Raw genomic sequence first — 19,899 nt, forward strand, 5'->3', positions numbered from 1 at the left:
ACCTTATGCTCATATTGTTATCTAAAGCATAGCCAGTTTCAAGGCTTAATTAATTTTAATGGGACTCAAATGATTTTGATTTCAAATGGATTTGTCTAAATTTGCTGAGTGTCTACAAAAAGATGTTCATGCGTCAGTTCCCAGCAACCTTACCTTGGCTAACCTCTCGGGGTCCCCTGGGTGCCTTGGGATGACCTTCTGCAGTCTCTGGAAGCCATAGTCTATGGTGGGTTCATTTAAGGCTGAAAGACAAAGTGTTTCTTTGAGTACACATCTGGGTTGTAAAGTAATTCTTCTAGGAAGTCCTTCACAGGTATTGGATCAGTTCTGATATTTTCTAAGACTTAATACATGGTGCTACAATCAGTTAGGGGAATGTGTTGTTGACACTGGTTAATTCACACATAAGTTTGGAATTTATAGTAAGTCTCCACTTACCATTAAAATAACAAGTCAAAGCTTCAACATCTCTGCCTTAAGCACACATCCCTGCAATCCTCCGCTCATTCTCAGGTCATCAGAGTGTTACACAGCCAGTCATGGACCAATTACTCTGTCTTCCCTCCCTCCCTCCCTCCCTCCCTCCCTCCCTCCCTCCCTCCCTCCCTTCCTTCCTTCTTTCCTGCATTCCAGCCTTCCTTCCTTCCTGCCTGCCTGCCTGCCTTTCTTCCCTCCTCATTTTTCTTTTTCAATGCCTGGGGTTGAACCCAGGGCCTTGCATATGCCAGGCAAGCACTACCACTTAGCCACACCCCCAGCCCAACTATACCCCTGTGTCTTAGAAAGACAATGAACGACTTCGGTATCATTTTCCTTTCTCTCCTTCCTTGCTTCTCCTTCCCAAGTATATCTTCTCATTTATTTATCCTTCTAACGTCCCCTTTTCTTAATCATTCTCTTAAATACTTGCATTCGTATATGATCTTATTGTCATGAATGCAAACTATACTTTCTTAATTGGCAATTATGTGCGACTACTCTTGCTTTCTCAGAGGGTCAGGCTCTCCCCACAGCCCTGGAAGGCTCAGGGGGACAGCGTTTGTGATGTCTCACCACTGTGTCCTATGGCTAATGACAGAGCCTGATGTACGTTAGATGTTTAGCTTGGTGACTATAAAACAAGTTGGCGAGTCAGGGAATGTCACAATGGTATTTCTTCTGTTTTGTAGCGTTCTTCAGAGTCAGTCCCTTCTCTGCCTTCCTCTTTTCCTTTCCTTTTGTTTAAACTTTAAGGTTTTAAAACTAATATATGACCAAAGCAGAAACAAAGAAAATAATATTTCCCACACTCTTGTTAGGTAACAGCAAACATGGGAGAGTATATTTTAAAATTTTCTTCTTTTCATACATATTTTATAAACACCTGTTGCTACTAGGTTATCAAATGATACTTCTTCTTTAAACGAATTATAAACCATTTTAATAAATAAAGTCACACATAAACCCATTGCTTAAGAGATGGCCAGGGTTAGATACCCCAAACAATACAGGCTATTGCCTTTGTTCTTGGTTGCCCACCAGAACTTGATAGCAAGACCCTATTGCTCAAGACACCATGCACTTTGGTAATAGGTTGTGGAGAGATCAAGTTGGGATGATTCCTCCCTACTGGCTAGCTTTCACAGTATTAGAAGGTGCTGTGTCGTCTGCTTGTGGGGGAGTGAGGAGGAAGAAATCAACAATCTTGCACAGCTGTGAACCCTGTCAACTATAATAATAACCAGAGCAGCAAGATATGCCACTGGGCACAATAGTGGCAGGAATGTTGTAAGGGTAACCAACCACTTTCTAGTTCTGGTCTGTTCTACTGGAGGAAATACATGCCTGGTACCGTAATCCGGCCAACAACCCCTAGTTGGGGTGCTCTTGGCCTTGGGGTAAACCTACTATTTTTTTTATATGGTGGTTCTGCTAAATTGACATTCTATCAAACTGTCCTCTAAATTCTTATCTCTGTATCCATAGATTAATTTAGCTGTCAGTCCTCATCATAGAGGCTTCTTTGTGCAGTAGTTGAAGCATGGTCAAAGTATAGAAGGCAAATGCTCATCTGCAAATGGGACATCTCTATCACATGTCTTCCCTTCCAGGCCCAGGAACTACAGAGGAAGAGGTAGCAGAACGACTCTAAGAGCAGGTGTTTTCTGGACGTGACGGGATAATTGTACTCAGAAACTCCCAGCAGCTGTGTTTCCCAGCACAAGACCTGAACAACATCAAGCTAGTCAATGTCCTGGCATGGAGGAGGGAAGAGCTTCACAAGCCCTCACCCCACCCCCTCGCTGAGGAGCTGTAGACAGTGGCTCCTTTAAGATTGTGGTTCCTGGAGGGTCAACCATGTTCCAATGGATGGTTCCACACCCGTGAGTATTTAGACAGCACAGATTGGATCCAGTGGGTCATTTTAAAGAGAAAAGGACAAAAAGTTGAGAGCTGGTGAGGAGGTAGGGAGAGGATCTGAAAAGAGTTACAGGGAGCAATGCTGGGTGGGGGTGGGGGTAAATATAATCCAAAGACATTGTAAGAAATTCCCAAAGAATTATCAAAGTCTGTTTTTAAAAGTTGCAATGATGGAGTAGGATGGAGTATTTTCACTTTCTACTTCTTTGTGCTGACTGAATTCTGTACAATAAATTTGTACTCCTGCTGTAATAAAGAAAATAATGAAAGTATTTCCATTTGGGTGACAGAAAATGGGAAGCCCAGGGTTAGCACCTTTGCTTATATCCTTCCAGATTTAAACACACATACTTAAAATTACTCTGAGAAATGTGGTTTATCCTGCTCCACAGCCTACTTCAACCCACCTAGCAATGCTGTATGCTATAAGCCTTCCCTGCGATGCTTAAGTATTCTTTTATAACATTATTTTAAATTCCTGCATATTTTCCATGACATGCTCTTATAATTTATTTAAATGGCTTCCTAATTTGGGCATTTAATGTGATCCTAATTTCTCACTATTATAAAAACCAAAGCAATAATTATCATTTGTGCATAACTTTAATTACTTCCATCAGAAAATGCCAAAAATTAGAATTACTGGACCAAAAACTATGATTTATATTTAAGGCTTTTCACACATAGCATCAAACCACTCCTTGGAAGAATATGTAAATTCACACTCCCTCCCACTATGCATTGAATTATTTCAACTTATAATTTTTTTTAATTTCAACTGATAATTCTTTATTCATCAGCGAGGTTAATGAATTTTTTTTCTTATGTTGCTACCATTTTAATTTCTGGATTTTTTTTTTGAGGGGTTTGATACTTTCCACTTTCTTTTCTTTTTCTTTTTTTAATTTGATTTTTTGAGACAGAGTTTCTCTGTGTAGCCCCCAGCTGTCCTGGAACTCACTCTGTAGACCAGACTGGCCTCGAACCTGGAGCTCTGCCTGCCGCTGCCTCCCGAGTGCTGGGATTAAAGGCGTGCATCACCACTGCCCGGCCCATTCTCTTTCCTAATAGAAAGTCACCTCTCTTTCTCTTTACTTTATTATGGTTTGAGTGTGAAATGTCCTCCAAAGACTCTCACATTTGAACACCTCGTTCCCAGCTGTTGCTTTATTTGGGGAGGTTGTGGGACTATGGTCTACGATGCTGGTCACTGGGGAGAGGCTTGAAGAGGACATCCATGTCTGTTTCCTGCCTGATGTCTCCCATTCCTGGCAACACTGGATGACCTTTCCTGTCGTGGTGGACTCACACCCTCTGACTCTTCGGACAGCATAAACCCCTCCTCCTTTCAGTGGCTCTTGTCATGTGTTTTGCCGAAGTGACAAAGTAATTAATACGATTACATATTAGGTGTGTGTGTGTGTGATATGTTTGTGTGGTATATGTACATGTATACGTGTATGTGTGATAGTATATGTATGTGTGTGTGTATGGTAAATATATGTGTGTTTGTGTGTGTGGCAGTATATGTACGTGTGTGTAGTATATGTGCATGTTGTGTGTTTATGTTCAGGTGGAGGCCAGAGCTCAATTTTTATTATCTTCTGTTATGTTCCACCTTATTTTTCGAGACAAGACCTCTCACTAAACCTGGAGCTCATTGATTAGTAAGACCAGCTGGTAATGATTCGATGTCTTGTTTAATGAAACGTGTGTGTGTGCGTGTGCATGCCCATATGTATGTGTGTGTGTTACTAGGAAAGAAATCTAGCCCTCAAACTTGCTAAGCAAGGATTCTACCACTAATTTATATCACAGCCTATTAAATACTTTTGGTCATAATATTTAACATGTCATACATGATTTTAACTGTAAATCTTTCCATGGTCTTCTTATATTTCTTCATTATTACTTTAGGGGTGTGTGTGCATAGTATATGTACATATGTATATGAGAGTGTGTGCACTGAGTGCAGATGCTCACAGAGGCCAGAGGTGGCAGGTCCTCCTAGAACTTTACCTAAGATGGTTGTAAGCTGCCTACTGCTGTTGCTAGGAATCGAACTCAGGTCCTCTGGAAAAGTAGTACATGCTCTTAACCACTGAACCATCTCTCCAGCCCTTCTTCTATTTCTAATACTATTTTTTCCAAGACAAGAATCTTAAGTCCAGCTTCCACACATCCTCCAGAGCAACCTTACACATACCAGCACATGGCACAAAATTCCCATCATGCCAATGGCACTAGCTTGGCAATATTAGCATGTGCAGTCATTAATCTTGACTGCCAACTGGAAATCACCCAGGAGACACACTCCTCCTGGATAGGTCTATGAGGGTATTTCCTGAAAGGTTTAACTGAAGAGAGACAAGCTACCCAGCCTGTGGGTAGCACCATCTCAGGGGATGGAGTCTTAGTCTGAGTTAAAAGGAGAAAGTGAATTGGGTTCTGGTGTTCATCTCTCTCTGCCCCCTAACTGTAGATGCAAGGAATCTGTTGGCCCCACATTCCCACCACTGCACCGTCCCTGCCTTGAGGGACTGTACCCTCAAACCCTGAGCCTACATGAATTCTTCCTTAAGTGGCTTGTGCTAGGTACTTGTCCTGGCAATGAGGAAAATAACTAATAGACTACATTTGCTCTTTTCTCTTTTTTTCCTTCTGAAAGTGTCCCCCAACATATTTTGGGGTAGGAGGTGTATGATAGACTTGCACTCAGACTCTCTCTTGTCCAGAACACAGGTAAGAATAGCTATATGCATAGGTGAAATCATTCTGTAAACTTTTTTCCACTTAACCTGATAATGTCAACAGTCCTAGAAGCCTAGTTCGCAGATGGGCGCCAGTGGCTGTATTATGCAATGCTATCAGTTGCTAATGCCACTATCAGAACACACTAAAGGGTCGCTATAAGGGAGGCATTTGTCAAAGCCCCTTTCCCACATCAGCTCCTTAACCCTTGCTGCCACCCTATAGGCTCTGTCCCCGTGCTAAATGCAGCGACAGCTGGCAAAGATGAGATCTGAATGCTGGCTTCTCTCGCTCCCAAACGTGTCCTCTTAACCTTTTCCGCAGGGCAAGTGCCGCGTCCCTCCCTCTGCACTCTGAGCTTCATTCCCAGCTTCCAGAAAGGACCACAGATGGCTGTGGAGCCTGCCTGGGCCACCTGACTTTCTAGCCACTGATAGGGGGGATAAAAGGGCACCATTTGGTATCAACCAGCAAACGCAACAGCTGCCTGATGCTGCAGGGCAGACTCAAAACGAAATCCTCAGAATTAGCCTTTGCCTCATCCCATGTGAGCTCTGTGCTACTTGTTAGTCACTATGCAGGTTGTCTTACTTGGAGGAGACTGAAAAGTTAGAGACACGGGTACACCCATAATGTGCAGAAGGCACATGGAAGGGAAGGGTAAGAAGGCTGACTTACGGTCTTTCTTCTTGTCTGCCCCTCCCTTCTGTATTGGGTATATTTACTCGCTTGGGGGCAAGCTCACACTTCCTCACAGGAGAGCAGTGTGGCATCCGGCCACCATGGCCCTCTGCCACTAACCTGTCTTCTCAGTCTCCCCACTAGAAGCTGGGTTCTCTGATTGGCACACCCAACAGCGTCTCTTGAATAGAGTTTATCACACATTTGTCTGCGTTGTTTTCCCTAACGGGCTGAAAACCCAGACATAAGGACCCGCAGTCTCACTGAATCCGGTGCACACTTGAAGTAGAAATCATGAAATCAAACCCACCCGGGCCTTTTACAGACATCAAACCATTAGAGAAAGCACCGGACCACCTCAGACTTCCGCACGGCAAGGCTGAGTTTGACGGCATCTACCTTGGTCCCAAACTGACTCCCCAGGCTCTACCTCGAACCCCATGTTCCTCTTCACACTCCCTCTCCCCACCTCCCTGGGTGTTCCCTGGCTTTGGGGATCTGAGGTGAGCCAAGCAAACCTCAATTAGCTAATGAGGTGCCCAAGACCAGCACCAAGACAGTCTCAGAGGACCTAGCAGGTCATTAACTGTCATCATCCCTGTAAATTTACAACCTCCCCTACCACATGGAGTGTGGGATGCTGTGAAGTTCTGCCAGTGCTCTGGCTGGCGGGGACACGGAGAGATGCTGGCAAGACAAAAATAGAGTAGATGAAAAATATGCATCAATCTATAGGTTCTGTTTACCTATGCCTTTCTTTAGAATATAACATTAAGGTAAAAGGTCATATCCCCACTGAAGTATAATTTATATTTACCTTTTATTTAATAATTACAGCATGGCATGAAGTTAAATATTACAGAAGATAATCAAGGGGGAATTCAATAGAGAAGACTCCGACATGAGAATTCCGCCTTTGCTATACATAGAATGTCTTAATCCTCCACTGGGAATCATTCGGGTTTGCTTAAGGAGTTTAATAACACACAATTCAACTGCCACAGAGTCTAAATCCCATTTGGATCAGCCATGAAAAACTTTCATCAATACCTTGAGATTTCATAACATATCTCCCGAGAGCCTGGGTCTACAGTGTTGTTTCTCATTCTGACTGTGAGTATAATATATGAGTTTCCTCACACATCTTGGGCCCAACACAGAGACACAAACTTTAAGAAATGTGTGAAAAGGTTTCTTTTTAAGTAAATAGTATTTAACTAAAAATATCTATGTGGGAACCACTCATAAACCAACAGAAAGCTGGCTAGTGCTCAATAGTAATTCTCCCAAAGGACTGATGATATACATATATTATATATATATATATATATATATATATATATATATATGATTTTTATATTTTTGTATCTTCAGAAGAGGGACAAGTATCAGATCAGACTTTCCCCAACCTTTGTTCGACTTCTGTGTCCCCAAAATCTAACAGCTCTGACGAACGTGCAAAAAGAGCTGTTGGTCGGTGCTCTGGGAAGACCTCAACAGAACACTGGCAACACAAGAAGTCATTCCCGGGGCTCTAGAGATGGCTCAGTGGTTAAGAACACTTCCTGCTCTTCCGGAGGACCAGAGTTTGGTTCCCAGTACGCACACCAGGCAGCTCCCAAGCACGTGTAGTTCTAGCTCCAGGGGATCTGGCATCTTCCCCTGGCCTCAGTGGGTACCCACATACACGTGTCAGACACTCCTAGGGACATTCACATACACACAATTACAAATGAAAAGCAGTCTTTTAAAAAGAGAAGTCACTTGTGCCCTGACCACTAAGAGTGCAAACCACAAAGATGGCACCATGGAAGTTATTTGTGGAGTTGTTGTAAGAATTTGAGGAAAGAAAAGGGTGATAGATGAGGGAGGATCTGAGTGGCCAGTCTGTCTGCCAGTCTGGGTTGCTGGCGAGTCACAGCACTGGCCTGGGTTTAACTCAGCAGTGAATTTGCACTTGGGTCTTAGAGTCATACACAGCCTGTAAGTCACTATGGGAAGGCAGCAGCTCTACTCAGCCGTGTGTCCGCATCTACATCTGCAGAGAATGGTCCTGCCTTGGATAAGATGTTCACAGAGCCCATGGGCACGGGGGGGGGGGGGGGGAGGGCAGCCCCCAGAATCAGAGGACCCCACAGTCCCAGTTCCAAATCCTAACTCCCTCCAAGAATAAAGAAAACACTTAAAAGGAATCTTGCTCTTTGTTCCAAAAACCACAAAGCCAAAGAAAGCTAGACTCTATGTGTCATGGCTGCAAGATAAACACTGGATATGAAGATGAGTCAGCTTGGTATGCACAGAAAGGAAGGAGAACTCATGGAGCATCCCTGGCTTTTGGCTTCAGTCCCAGACAGTGACTCCGCCAGCAGGGCAGGAAGAGAGGCAACAGCCCAGCTTTGGGAGGACTTCAGACATCTAGGGACAAGCATCTGTCCTCATGCTACCTTAGAACTTCTCTTTTCTCCCTTCCTTCACAGTACCCATGTCTTCAAGGTCCCTTGACCCTACCTGTTGATTCCAGTGAAGTCTGCCTTCCATCACTTGCGTTCTCCCTGTTCCCAATCTCTTAACAAATGTCAACCTGTCAAATGTCCCAATAGGTTCAACAGTCAAAATATACAGGTCGAGTATCCTTTATGCTTGGAGCTGAAAGTATTTCAGATTTTGAATTTTTATTTTGAAAATTTTGCATATTTCTAATTAGATAGCTTGGAGATGGGGCCTACATACGTCACGGACTTCATTTGCATTCCATGCATACTATACACATATAGTGCAAAGGTAAGGTTTCACGCAACATTTTTACCACACCTGCATTTTGACAGGGATCCATGATGGGATGTCAGGTGTGGAAATTTCCACTTACAGCCTCGTGTTCATGCCCAAAGCATTTAGGATTTCTGGAGCACTCCCAGTTTCAAATTTGTAGATTAGGGATGCTCGTGCTGTGTCACATCTAACCCTATCTGCTTTAGGTATCAGCAGTGACCAGTGACACCGTCCTCGCCCCGCTGCTCCACCAGGAGAGACTTTGGGAGATTTCTCTGCAGACGCATGGGCTGACTTGTCCTCAAAGAGCCCTTGCAGCTTATGACTCTAAGGATCTCGTTTATTTGAATTAGTGACATGCTCTGAGAAATAGGATTGGGGACACCTCAGTCAACAGCTGTGCTGCCCTTAACCCCGAGGATACACTGAAATCTCCTCTCCATGTCCATTTGAGTCAATGTAGCAAAGACGTAGGAGCAGCAATTTAAAAAAACAAATAGAAGGAATAAAGACAAAACCGGAGTGAATTACTCAGAGGTGGCACCTGCCTTTGTGGACACAGGAGCCAGAACACGGGGGATCCACAGATGCATGAGAGAAAGATTAGACGGAAGCCTTTGATATTTAATTTCAAATGAAATATTAATTTAATATTTAATTATGCTTTGGTTTCAAGAGAAACGGCAGTCGCAAGACAGATTGTTTGAAGAAGGGAGTAATATACACGGTTAAGGAGACAACTGTAAAAATTAAAGATAAATTTCAAGCATAAACCTAAATGCCACCAGGCAGCAGTTATGAGCGTGTGTGAGCTCTGCAACGTGCACTCAGAATATTATAGCGCAGAGCACTAGTCCATTAAAGAGCTGGGCGGTCTCTCGTGAAGCAACAGCTTCCTCCTCTGGGTCTGGCAGAGGGGACATTACTCTTTCGACTAAGCTGAGGAAGCAACTGCCCTTCACAAGAGCTGGGGATATGGGCAACTTTGTGAAAGTACAAGCCACCAAGAGGGCTCTGGATCAGCCGGTCTCCAGTTTGAACAGGGATTAATTGTACTCTGGCCGGTTTGGGATGTCTGAACTGGATATTTTAAGCTGAAAATCAGATTCATTTCTTTGATGGGATTTTTTCCCCCATGATAATGCTATGAAGGGAAAATTGAAATATAAAATGGATGAGCTATTAACGTTTGAGATCAAGTTTTCACATCTGCCTGGTACATTTTTATTGAAGGGGGACCCTACTCCTCCAGCAGAGCCTTTTGGAGCAGGCTGTCTGGGATATGATTTGAGAGGTAGGGTTGCCCAACTCTCCTCCCAACTGCCACCTCTTCCTGCTGATGGGAAGTTTCTTACAAATAATAAACAATGGTATTTTATCAACACTTTGAGCTTCTGCTAAAGAAAAAGAAGTCTTGGGGGACAGAGGGTTAACTACCATAAATTCTTGGACTTTCTGTGGTGTCCTCAGTAGCCAGGCCATCACTGTCACTTGTAAATTTAATTGCACACCTTGGGAAACATCTGCACACAGCCCGGCCAGCTGGGACCTCTGGTCTCTTCTGCTTCTGGCCACCTGTGACCCCACCTGCTTCTCACTGACCCCTACCTGCCAAGGCCATGTTCTCACACTGTCCCTTTCCCTGTCTCCCGTGACGTCACATAATCTAAACAGAGGGATTAAAGGCATAACATGGCGAGTATTTCAGACAGAATTCATATTTTACAGACACGGAGGTTCACAAAAGGCCCAAAGAGCACTGAAGGGGAAGTCACCCGGACTCAGTACAGCCACAGTGTACCCTGCTGCCATATGCTTACCGTGGGGATTGTGCCCGTGTTCTCACAGCTCCGTGCATAATTACCCTTGTGGATGTAAATGACTTCATCCTCCCTTTAAAGTAAGCAGATCTCACTTGTGTGTGTATATGGTTCTGTGCATGCAAGAACACATGTGTGTACACACACACGAAGGCCAGAGGTTGACCTCAGTGTCTTCCTCAGTTGTTCCTCTACTTCTATTTATTTATTCATCCATTCATTTAATTTTGAGATAGAGTCTCTCTCTCTAAGCCTGATTCAACTAGGATGGATGTCCAGGGACCCTCCTGTCTCCAACTCCTCGGCACTGGGATTACAGGTGCATACCAGCATGCCTGGCTTTTTCCTGTGGATACTGGAGGTCCAACCTTAGGTTCTCACGCTTTCCTGGCAAGCACTCTATTGACTGAGTCATCCTGTAGACCCTTCATTTTTCTTTAGGTTAGAACGGCTGCAAGACTCTCTGCAAAGCTGGAGTAAGGGTCGCAGGGTGTCAGCAGGTGAAGGCCTTGCGGGGCAAGCCTACAGATCTGAGCTTAATCCCTGGAACCTATTAAAGCTTAAAGGAGAGAGCTGACTCCACATCATTGTCCTCTAACCTCCATATGTGCACCATGGTGTGCAAGCATCTGCACACCACACACACATACACCACACATACACACACACCACACACTGCACACATAATACACACAACACACACACACAATACACACAACACATAAACACAACACACACATACACACACACCAAACACATGCAACACACATACCACACACACAACACACATTCACATAACACATACAATACACATACAACACACACACTACACATACAACACACACAACACATGCACACAACACACATACAACACACATACACACAACTTACATAACACACACACTCACACAACACACACAACATGTACACAACACACACTCAACACACATGCACACAACACACACAACATACACTCAATACACATACAACACACACAACACGCACACAACACACACACAGTAATATAAATACTGTTTTTCACTATGGATGAAGGTGCCTGCCTCTCATCTTGGTCACTCTGCTTATCCAGCAGCAACCCTCCAGGCTGCCCTGTGCCCCAGACGCAGGTGGCACCGTCCCAGAAGACAGAGCACTGTCAGGATGAGGACCGAGCTTTGCAATTAGCTTGGACGGAACCTACTTGGCAACCATGGGCAGGTGACTTAATTTGTCTGTGCCAAGGGTTTCTCACCTAGGAAGCTAAGGCACTAATAAAACTGTCATCACAGGGAAAGGTGGTGGTTATTAGAGGCCACAAGAAGAGTCTGGCCCTGTGAGCTCAACAGACGACAAGCGTAATTACTAAATTACAACAGCTACTTTTTCCTTACGAGTTTTGTCTTACGATAGAATTTATCAGAGACTTAACTTGCCATCAATGTACAGCCTGGGGCTGGGGGGTGACTCAGTGGGGGACGTGAATGCTGCACAAGCGTGAGGGTCTGAGTGTAGATCCCCAGAACCCACACAGAAAGGCGGGCAGGGTGGTGTGCACTTGTAACCCTAGACCTGAGGGAAGGTAAGAATAGTGGATCCCAGGGGCTCCTAGGCCAGCCAGGACAGCTGACTCAGGAAGCCCTGGTTCAGTGAGAGTCTGTCTAGAAAAGAAGTTAGTGAAGTGATAGAGGATCAACCAATGGCCTACACACACCCTCCTAGGCAAGCACAGCCATGTACAGATGCATCATACATACATACACACACACACACACACACACACACACACCCCTCATGGGCAAGCACATCCATGCACACACATACAGAACACACATACACACACACACATATATACACACATACAAACACCTCGTGGGCAAGCACACCCATGCACACATACATAACACATACCTCATGGGCAAGTACACACATGCACACATGCAGAACACACACACACACACACACCCTCATGGGCAAGCACAGCCATGCACAGATGCATCACACACACACACACACACACACACACACACACACACACACACACACACAGCGTGTAGCCTGGATTCGGCAAAGAACCATAGGAACAGCAGTAAAAAGTGGGGCCCATCTATCCCCAGTCTTCAATAACCTGCTGTCAGCTCACACACGCTGATCTGTAGATAACACAAGATTACAATCAGAGGACAGTGGCTACACACACACACACACACACACACACACACACACACACACACGCCATGCTCAGGACAGCCTTTCCTTGTAAGCTTGCTGCCCCATCGAGGAAAGACAGCTGAGAACTCTGCCCAGTCAACCACCGCGTCCCGCCGGTACTGGGATGACCTTTCTCATTGCCAGTTGTCTGCAGAAAAATCTTCCCGAAGAGCAGAGGAGGGAGCCTCCTCCCCGCTCAGCCTCAGCTGGCATCCCGCCTCTGGGTCTCAAAACCAGACAGAGGCAATTGGACTCTTCTGATGAGCTGAGTCCCATGTGACTTTCAGCTCCGAAGCAGCAAGTTGCGGGTTAGCAAACCGTGGCTGACGGAAAACAAAGCTGCAAAGTCGCATGTGGGAAGAAACTGTTGATTCTCTGAGCCCTGATGTCACTAGTGTGGTCCTTGGCAACGGCAGCCGTGGGGAACTGATCGCCGCATTCTACTCAGTGGTAACAGGTATATTTGGTGGGTTAAGCTCCATCATGGTGGTGCTTCCTTGAATCATCTGCAGCTGGACTGTGGACCATGGAGCTGTATGGGTGGGAGGGGGTGTGGCAAAGGAGGAGATATTTACTGGTCTCCCTTCCTGCCTCCTTTTTGCATCTCCATGTCGGAAGTTCCACCTGAGAGTAAACATCACTATTGTGTCCAGGGTGACCTGCTCCCAGTCTCCTAAGAACCTTCCCAATTCTCCCAAGTCACAAAGTCTCTGAGGCAGCCGCCTGAGCAGAACCCAGGTCTCCTAAATTCATTTCTTTCTTTAAATGCAGGTGCCGAAATCCTCCAAAAGTGTGATTTGATGGTTCTTATGATCCGTTCAATTCGGGAGCCACCCATGGATCATCATATAACTGAGGCTCAGGGACACTCAAGTACACTTAACAGAAGGCCAAGAAAAGGACATGCCACAGCAGTCCCCAAGAGAAGCCTCACTGACTGACCAAGCGCATCCCCTTCTAGACCCATCCTACTCCATCTAGCACAGCTCTCCAGGTTTCGAGTTATCTTTTGCTCTGAGACCTGGGTGAGTTTTCAAGTGTCACTATTAGAGCTAAGTACTTTGTCTGGACCTACAGCAGTTGTGAATACCATCCCACAGGGAAGCCCCAGATGTGGAACTGAGAATGGAGGGTGCTCGGAAAACACAGATGATAGTCCCTATCCCAGCTGTGCGAGGCCAGGCCAGCTGGAAATCTAAGAGGCCTTTACCTATCTCTCCACAGTAAAAGTAGCCACACTTCCGTGGGCTGGCAAGAGTGAGGACCCAGGTCTGGTGCAGAACTGTCTTCTTCAGGCTACTGTGGAAGTCATTGCCCTTCTAGCCATTCACCGAAACTAAACTGGCTTTCACGATGGTACCTTCATTAAGCAAGGAAAACAACTGGGCACAAACTCATTTCCTGGGGCCTGGACTCCTCTGTGGATGACACTGTTTTCTTTTGGTCACCAGTAAGAGTTGCATTTGGCTCCATGACCTCAAGGTGGAAGAATGTCACAGTCCCGACCTCTCCTAGACAGTGTTTGTATCTCTAGTTTCTTCTCTCATATAAAAGCATCAGCTGCAGAGTCCCGACCCTTCTCACTCTGCCTGCCTCTTGAGGCCCCTCCCTCTCAAAAGCAAAGAGAGCCCCTGACCTCTGGCCACAAAGACCATCTTTGTACCCTAAGAGTCAAGTTTAGTAGCATATGCTTTCCATATTTAAACACATATAACATGGAGGTTTTTATCTTGCAGGGTTTTTTTTGTCAAAATCACAAATAGACACATCAATCGACATGAAAAAATTAAAAATACCAGTACTTAAAATCACAATTGCTTACTTGTATATTGGTACAACTATTCTTATATCTGTCAAAAGTTTATTATGCTGTGCAAACAGAGCAGGTAGACTATGTAGCTTAGGCTAGCCCAGAACTTATGATGCTCCTGCCTCCGCTTCTTAAGTGCTGGGATAAAAGGTGTGTGCTGCTGTGCTCAGTACAAGGTTTTTAAATTATTATTTGGAAAGGTGAGTTTTTTTTTTTTAATGTATCCAAGGATGGCCTCAAATTTACTATGTACCTGAGGTTGGCCTCCTGCCTCCACCTCCCAATGGTGGGATTATAGGCATGCCCCACCACGCCTAGCAGGCTATGCACAAGTGTTTTTAAAAACTTAAATCACATGTGTCTTTCATGTAAATAAGCTTCCATCAACAGTATTATTTTTGATGTTTAAAATGTATAAACATGTCCCATGTTGATTTAATGAATCCCTCACTGGGCATCAATGCTATTTTTAATTTTTTACTATTATAGACAGAACTTGAATGAAGAGCCCAGAGCAAATTCAATTATTTTCTAAGTAGACATTTCTGAGAGTGGAGCCATAGATCATGAGGTGTGCACATTCATCAGGGCTAGAAGGAACCAAGAACGCATCTCCAACCATCCAGCTCCCTGCTGCCCTGTAGGAGAAAAGTCCCCACTTGTATATTTTCATTTGCTTAAAAGACAAACCTTTGCCACCTAGATATGCAAGAAAGTACAGTGCTCTTCTTGCCCTTATTTGCATTTCTACAATTATCAGTAGATTTAAATAAACTCATTGATTCTTTCATTCCTTGCTGGCTTCCTCCCTTCCTGATAATGAAGCTTCCTATAGCTTCCTGCAGCTGAGGCTGGCCTCAAACTCATCATGTAGCTGAGGATAACTTGGAACTCATAATCTTGCTGCCTCTCTTCCAAGAGCTGGGATTACATGTGTGCACAACCATGCCAGTCACATCCACGAATTACTTCTGATCTTATTTGTCTCCTTCCTCCTCGGTCTTTGTCTTCGTCTCTTAATATGTAAGAGACTAATGTTCACTTCTTCGTCCACAATGCAATAAAAGGGCAGTTGGCAAGAGGAGGCATAAATTCTTTTGCTCAACAAATGGATGAATCTTCTTGCACCTAAGACAGTATGTTCTTCAGAACTAGAGATGTTCCTGGTGTTGTTTTTAATGCTTGACATTTTGATGGTCCAAATTTTACTTTTTATATTGCCCCATCTTCTTTTTATTTTTACTCAGTGGTCTCTTTTTAGAGTTCAGATGAGCAAGGTTCAAGATAATAATTATGTTTAGGTGTATAATCTTTTGACATATCTACATTTTAATGAACATTAGTTAATGTGAAAATATTTCCAGTTGATAATGTCCACCTGAAATATGAGTCTTTCTTCCTGAATCTTTTGAACCAGTTGGCCTATCATGTTGTGTAAACCTTCTGTCTTTTCCACATAGCCATGAGAAAGCTCCCCAGCATGCTGATACTTAAGTATTGACACACTGGATGTGTGCAGAAAGAGTTTATTTTCAGATTTTTCTCTTCTGCTACTGGACATTTCTACACACTCCTGCACAACCCTATGGCCTTTAATTATTAAACCTTTAAATAGTTTTAATGTCTGGAGGGGCAAAGCCCTTTCATTTTTCAAACTTAGGGATTCTAGTTTAGCACCTTTCCGGATGAACTTTGTACAGTTTTCCCCAAACATTTTGTTAGTATTTTGATTGGCATTGTGCTAAATGTTTTCATTAATGGACATCTTTACAATATTAAATCTTCCCACCTCTCAGCCAGCTGGAAGTATTTTGTCCTCCCTCTGAACTCCCCTAGCACTTTATACCTTAAAAAACATCACTTTCTAACTCTACCCACCCAATTTTTCAAACTCGAAACCTGAGCACTGTCTCCATCTCTCTGCTCTCCAACCGCCACCCCAGCCAATCAATCATCAAGTCCCGTCAATGCTACTTCCTAAATTCCACTCACTTCTCCCTGTCCCCACCACCAGCACTGGAGTCCAAGCTGCTGTCATTGCCAGTCTGGGCCACCACCGTAGCCTCCACTTGACCCTCAGCACCCACACTGCCTTCTAAGCCATTCTCTGCACCATAGCCAGAAAGACCGTGTGTGTGTGTGTGTGTGTGTGTGTGTGTGTGTGTGTGTGTGTACTCACATATATGACTGTAAGTCTGTTCATCTGTCTGCCTGTGTGGAGGCCAAAGGTCTACACGGAGTGTCTTCTTCAATTGCTTCCTTTTTTGAGATCAAGTCTCTTGATAAACATGGAACTTACCAATTAGACCAGACTGACTGGCCAATGAGCCCCAGATGTCCTCTTATCTGATTTCCCATACTACCACGACTAGATTCTTTTTAATAAGTATTCTATGTTTCAATGTCAGGTCCTCATGCTTATCTGACAAGCACTATGCTGACTGAGCCAGCCCCCAGACCCAATATTGCCTTTGAAAAGGCAAACCTGATCACGACAGTATCCCCAATGGTATTCGATGAGCTGAGAGAATACTCCTGGGTGACTTAGTCTCTACCCAACAGCTTGTCCCCAGACTGTCCTATATCCAGGCCTTCTGTCTTGTTCATGGTGTCAATCAAATATAAAGCTTGCCCTTCCCACCCCAGAGCCCTTCCTGTCGTAGGCCTTCTGTTTGGCTTATTCTAAGTTCTCCTCAACACTTAAGTTTGAGAATACTCAATTTATCTCAGCACTTGGGAGGCTAAGGCCCGAAGACCTCAAGTTCAAGGCCACTTTGGGCTGTATAGTTAAACCCTGTTTCCAAAACAAATAAACAAAAACAATTAAAATTCAATTTCTCTAACATCCAGTTCCAGCATCTCACACAAGTATTAGTATTCATCACACTTGCCAGTCCTTGTTCACACCAGAGGCCACAATAACACCAATGTGAGAATAAAAGGAATATTGATGACACATTCTGAGCATGTATCTAATATACTGCTTACTGTGGACACACTCCACCCCGAGTTGTTACAAAGACCTGGCTTTCCAGCTTGCAAGAGCAGGTGATTGAATTTCCAGGAATCTACAGTGTCACACAATAGCTTGGAATCACGGTGGAAAGAGTGTCTGCACCATGAAAATCGGGAAGGACCGCAAGCCCACCTTTGTTTTGAATCACTTGGAGAGCCAGCTGTTCAGCCTTTACCATGGTGCCCCAGCCTCCAGCACACTGTTCCTGGGTTCTCTCCTCAGCCCTGTGGCATACCTATCCTACTTTATAAGACGGAGAAAAGTCTTTAGCAGGCAAGTCAAGCTGTGGGTCCCGACATTCTGACTCTACAGGATGTACAGCTCACCTTCACATCTTAGTGTCTGGGAAGGTGAGAGTCTGCAGGTCTGCTGTGTCCCAAGTATCAGTGTTGAGCACGGTATGCGTGCTCAATGTATATAAGGCTAAGCATCATGCATTCTCAATGCATACAAAAATCGTGGCAATGTCTGTAACGCATCAGCGAACCAAAAACAATCCATGGTACAATCACATCTTAGTAAACCAGGAGGAGAGATCTTTGCTGACATTGACACTTAGGTATACCACACATCAGCGAGTTCATGGGTTTCTCTTCCACTAGGCACCGTGTTTGTTTCCAAGAACTATACATCTTCAGCTGGGAAACTATTGCTTTCAAACGTCCCTCTATCATTCCCTCCTCCGGGAAGCCTTTCTAGATTCCCCCAAGTTAGTCCCTCCCTGATAGATATTCCAACAACCCCTTTTGCTTTTACATATTTTATGAGACTTAACCAAATTATTGGGATCCAAGATACCCATCTTCTTTTCTAGGAAGATATAGGATGTTGAGGTATCCTGATGTTACTGGTTTTGATTCTTGAACATAATTTTGAACATATTTTTATTCAGTGACTATACAGAGTCAGAGGTTAAGAGATTTGACATCATTTGTCTGAGAGCCAAGGTAGGTTTTGGCCATTAAATGCAGTTAGGAGTCAAAGTTCCAGCTTTCAGAGGAAGTGTGCAAACACATAGACACTCACACATATACATCCCATCTGGCTCTAAGTGTCTCAGTCCCATGAGAACTGAGATCATTCCCAACTTCAGTAGAGAGTTGAAGGCTGGCTACAAAGTACTTGTTAGGGTACGCACCTGCATCTCCCAAGTCTAGACCCATCATCCACCCCCAGGGGAACTTGGACCACACATTGCAGATGCCAAGTACGTGTTAAGTGTCCTAGAGTTAGAGTCTTCTTCACCAGACCTCAGGAACAGTCCATACTCCCAGGCTCCTTCTCCCCCAATTCCTCCTCCTTGACTCCTCACTGTTCTCAGCCGTCCTTGTTGGAATCCCAAGGGGCCTTCTCCAGCTTCTTTCCATCATGGAACAATAGATTCCTCCCATCCGTGGCAACACCCATCCCTGTAGTTCCTACTGTTATCTAGACATGCCTTAGCCCAGCATCTTCTGCATTCCCCACATCCTGCCTGCCTGCCTGCCTCCCTCCCTCCCTGCCTTCCTCATTTTCCGCTGTTCCCCACCACAGGACTCCATCCTAATACTCTAGCCTCCTTGCTCCTGCCCAGTGGCACTGGGCTCTTTTTAATTTCTGGCTCATCATCCTGCTTTGTTCATTGCCAGGCACACCCCCATCACTCCAACAGTGTCACAGACTTCCAGGTACAGTCCCAGGAAACACCAGCAAGCTGACAGCTCTGTGGGGCTGTGGAGTAGTGGGAAAGCAATATGAATGGATCACAGAGGTGGGCAGAGGTAACAGTGGGGGTGCATGTCTAGGGGTTGTTCCTTCCTGTGATACTGTTCTGAGCTCAATGTACCTTCCTCAGAATGGCGTCCCGCTGGCCCGCCTGAGGCTCCTCATCTTCTACCCTTCTTCACACCTGACTGCAATCACACCATTCATCTCTTTGCCATCTGCCTTGGACCCTAGAATGTCCACTTCCTGGTGGCACTTTACTTCCCTCACTTCCGTATCTCATAGCTAGAGTTAGGTTGTTTCTCAAAAGGCATAGACCAATGGGTGAACTGTACCCTGTCGGGAGCTAAAGCAACAGCTTTTCTTTCCCATTACTTGCTGTCCGCGCTGAATTCCATGACATGAGCCCACACTTCTTCCAATGGACTCTTTGTATTTTGAATTTAGAAAGTCTCTGCCTGCGCTGGGCAGTCAACCAACTGCTCCCTCCAAAAGCTCCTAAACCTCCAGACAGGGAAGGACCAGTGTCCCATGTGTCACCTGTACTCCTCACCCAGAGCATGCAGTCATTCAACTGATTTATTTGGAGTCAACAATTCAAAGGGGATGTTCAGTGAAAACCAGATGGTTGGGTGGATTTTACTTTGGTAAGGTTTTAAAATACTTTGCACCACTCTGCTGGGCAACGTTCTTGAATCACCGTCAAGAGAACTCACAGCCAATAACTTTGATTATGTTTA

The 19,899-nt window shown here is 44.7% G+C and overlaps 1 protein-coding gene across 1 annotated transcript in view; it reads right to left on the reverse strand.

The window, feature by feature from the left end:
• Positions 1-19,899, reverse strand: part of Ebf2 (EBF transcription factor 2) — a 197,871-nt gene that overhangs the window by 18,651 nt on the left and 159,321 nt on the right. Inside the window, exon 11 of the mRNA XM_059273420.1 lies at positions 154-242. Coding sequence (XP_059129403.1) covers positions 154-242 — 89 coding nt within the window. The remainder of the gene's footprint in view (positions 1-153; positions 243-19,899) is intronic.

Source organism: Peromyscus eremicus, chromosome 9, assembly GCF_949786415.1.
Source record: "Peromyscus eremicus chromosome 9, PerEre_H2_v1, whole genome shotgun sequence".
Classification (NCBI taxonomy): domain Eukaryota; kingdom Metazoa; phylum Chordata; class Mammalia; order Rodentia; family Cricetidae; genus Peromyscus; species Peromyscus eremicus.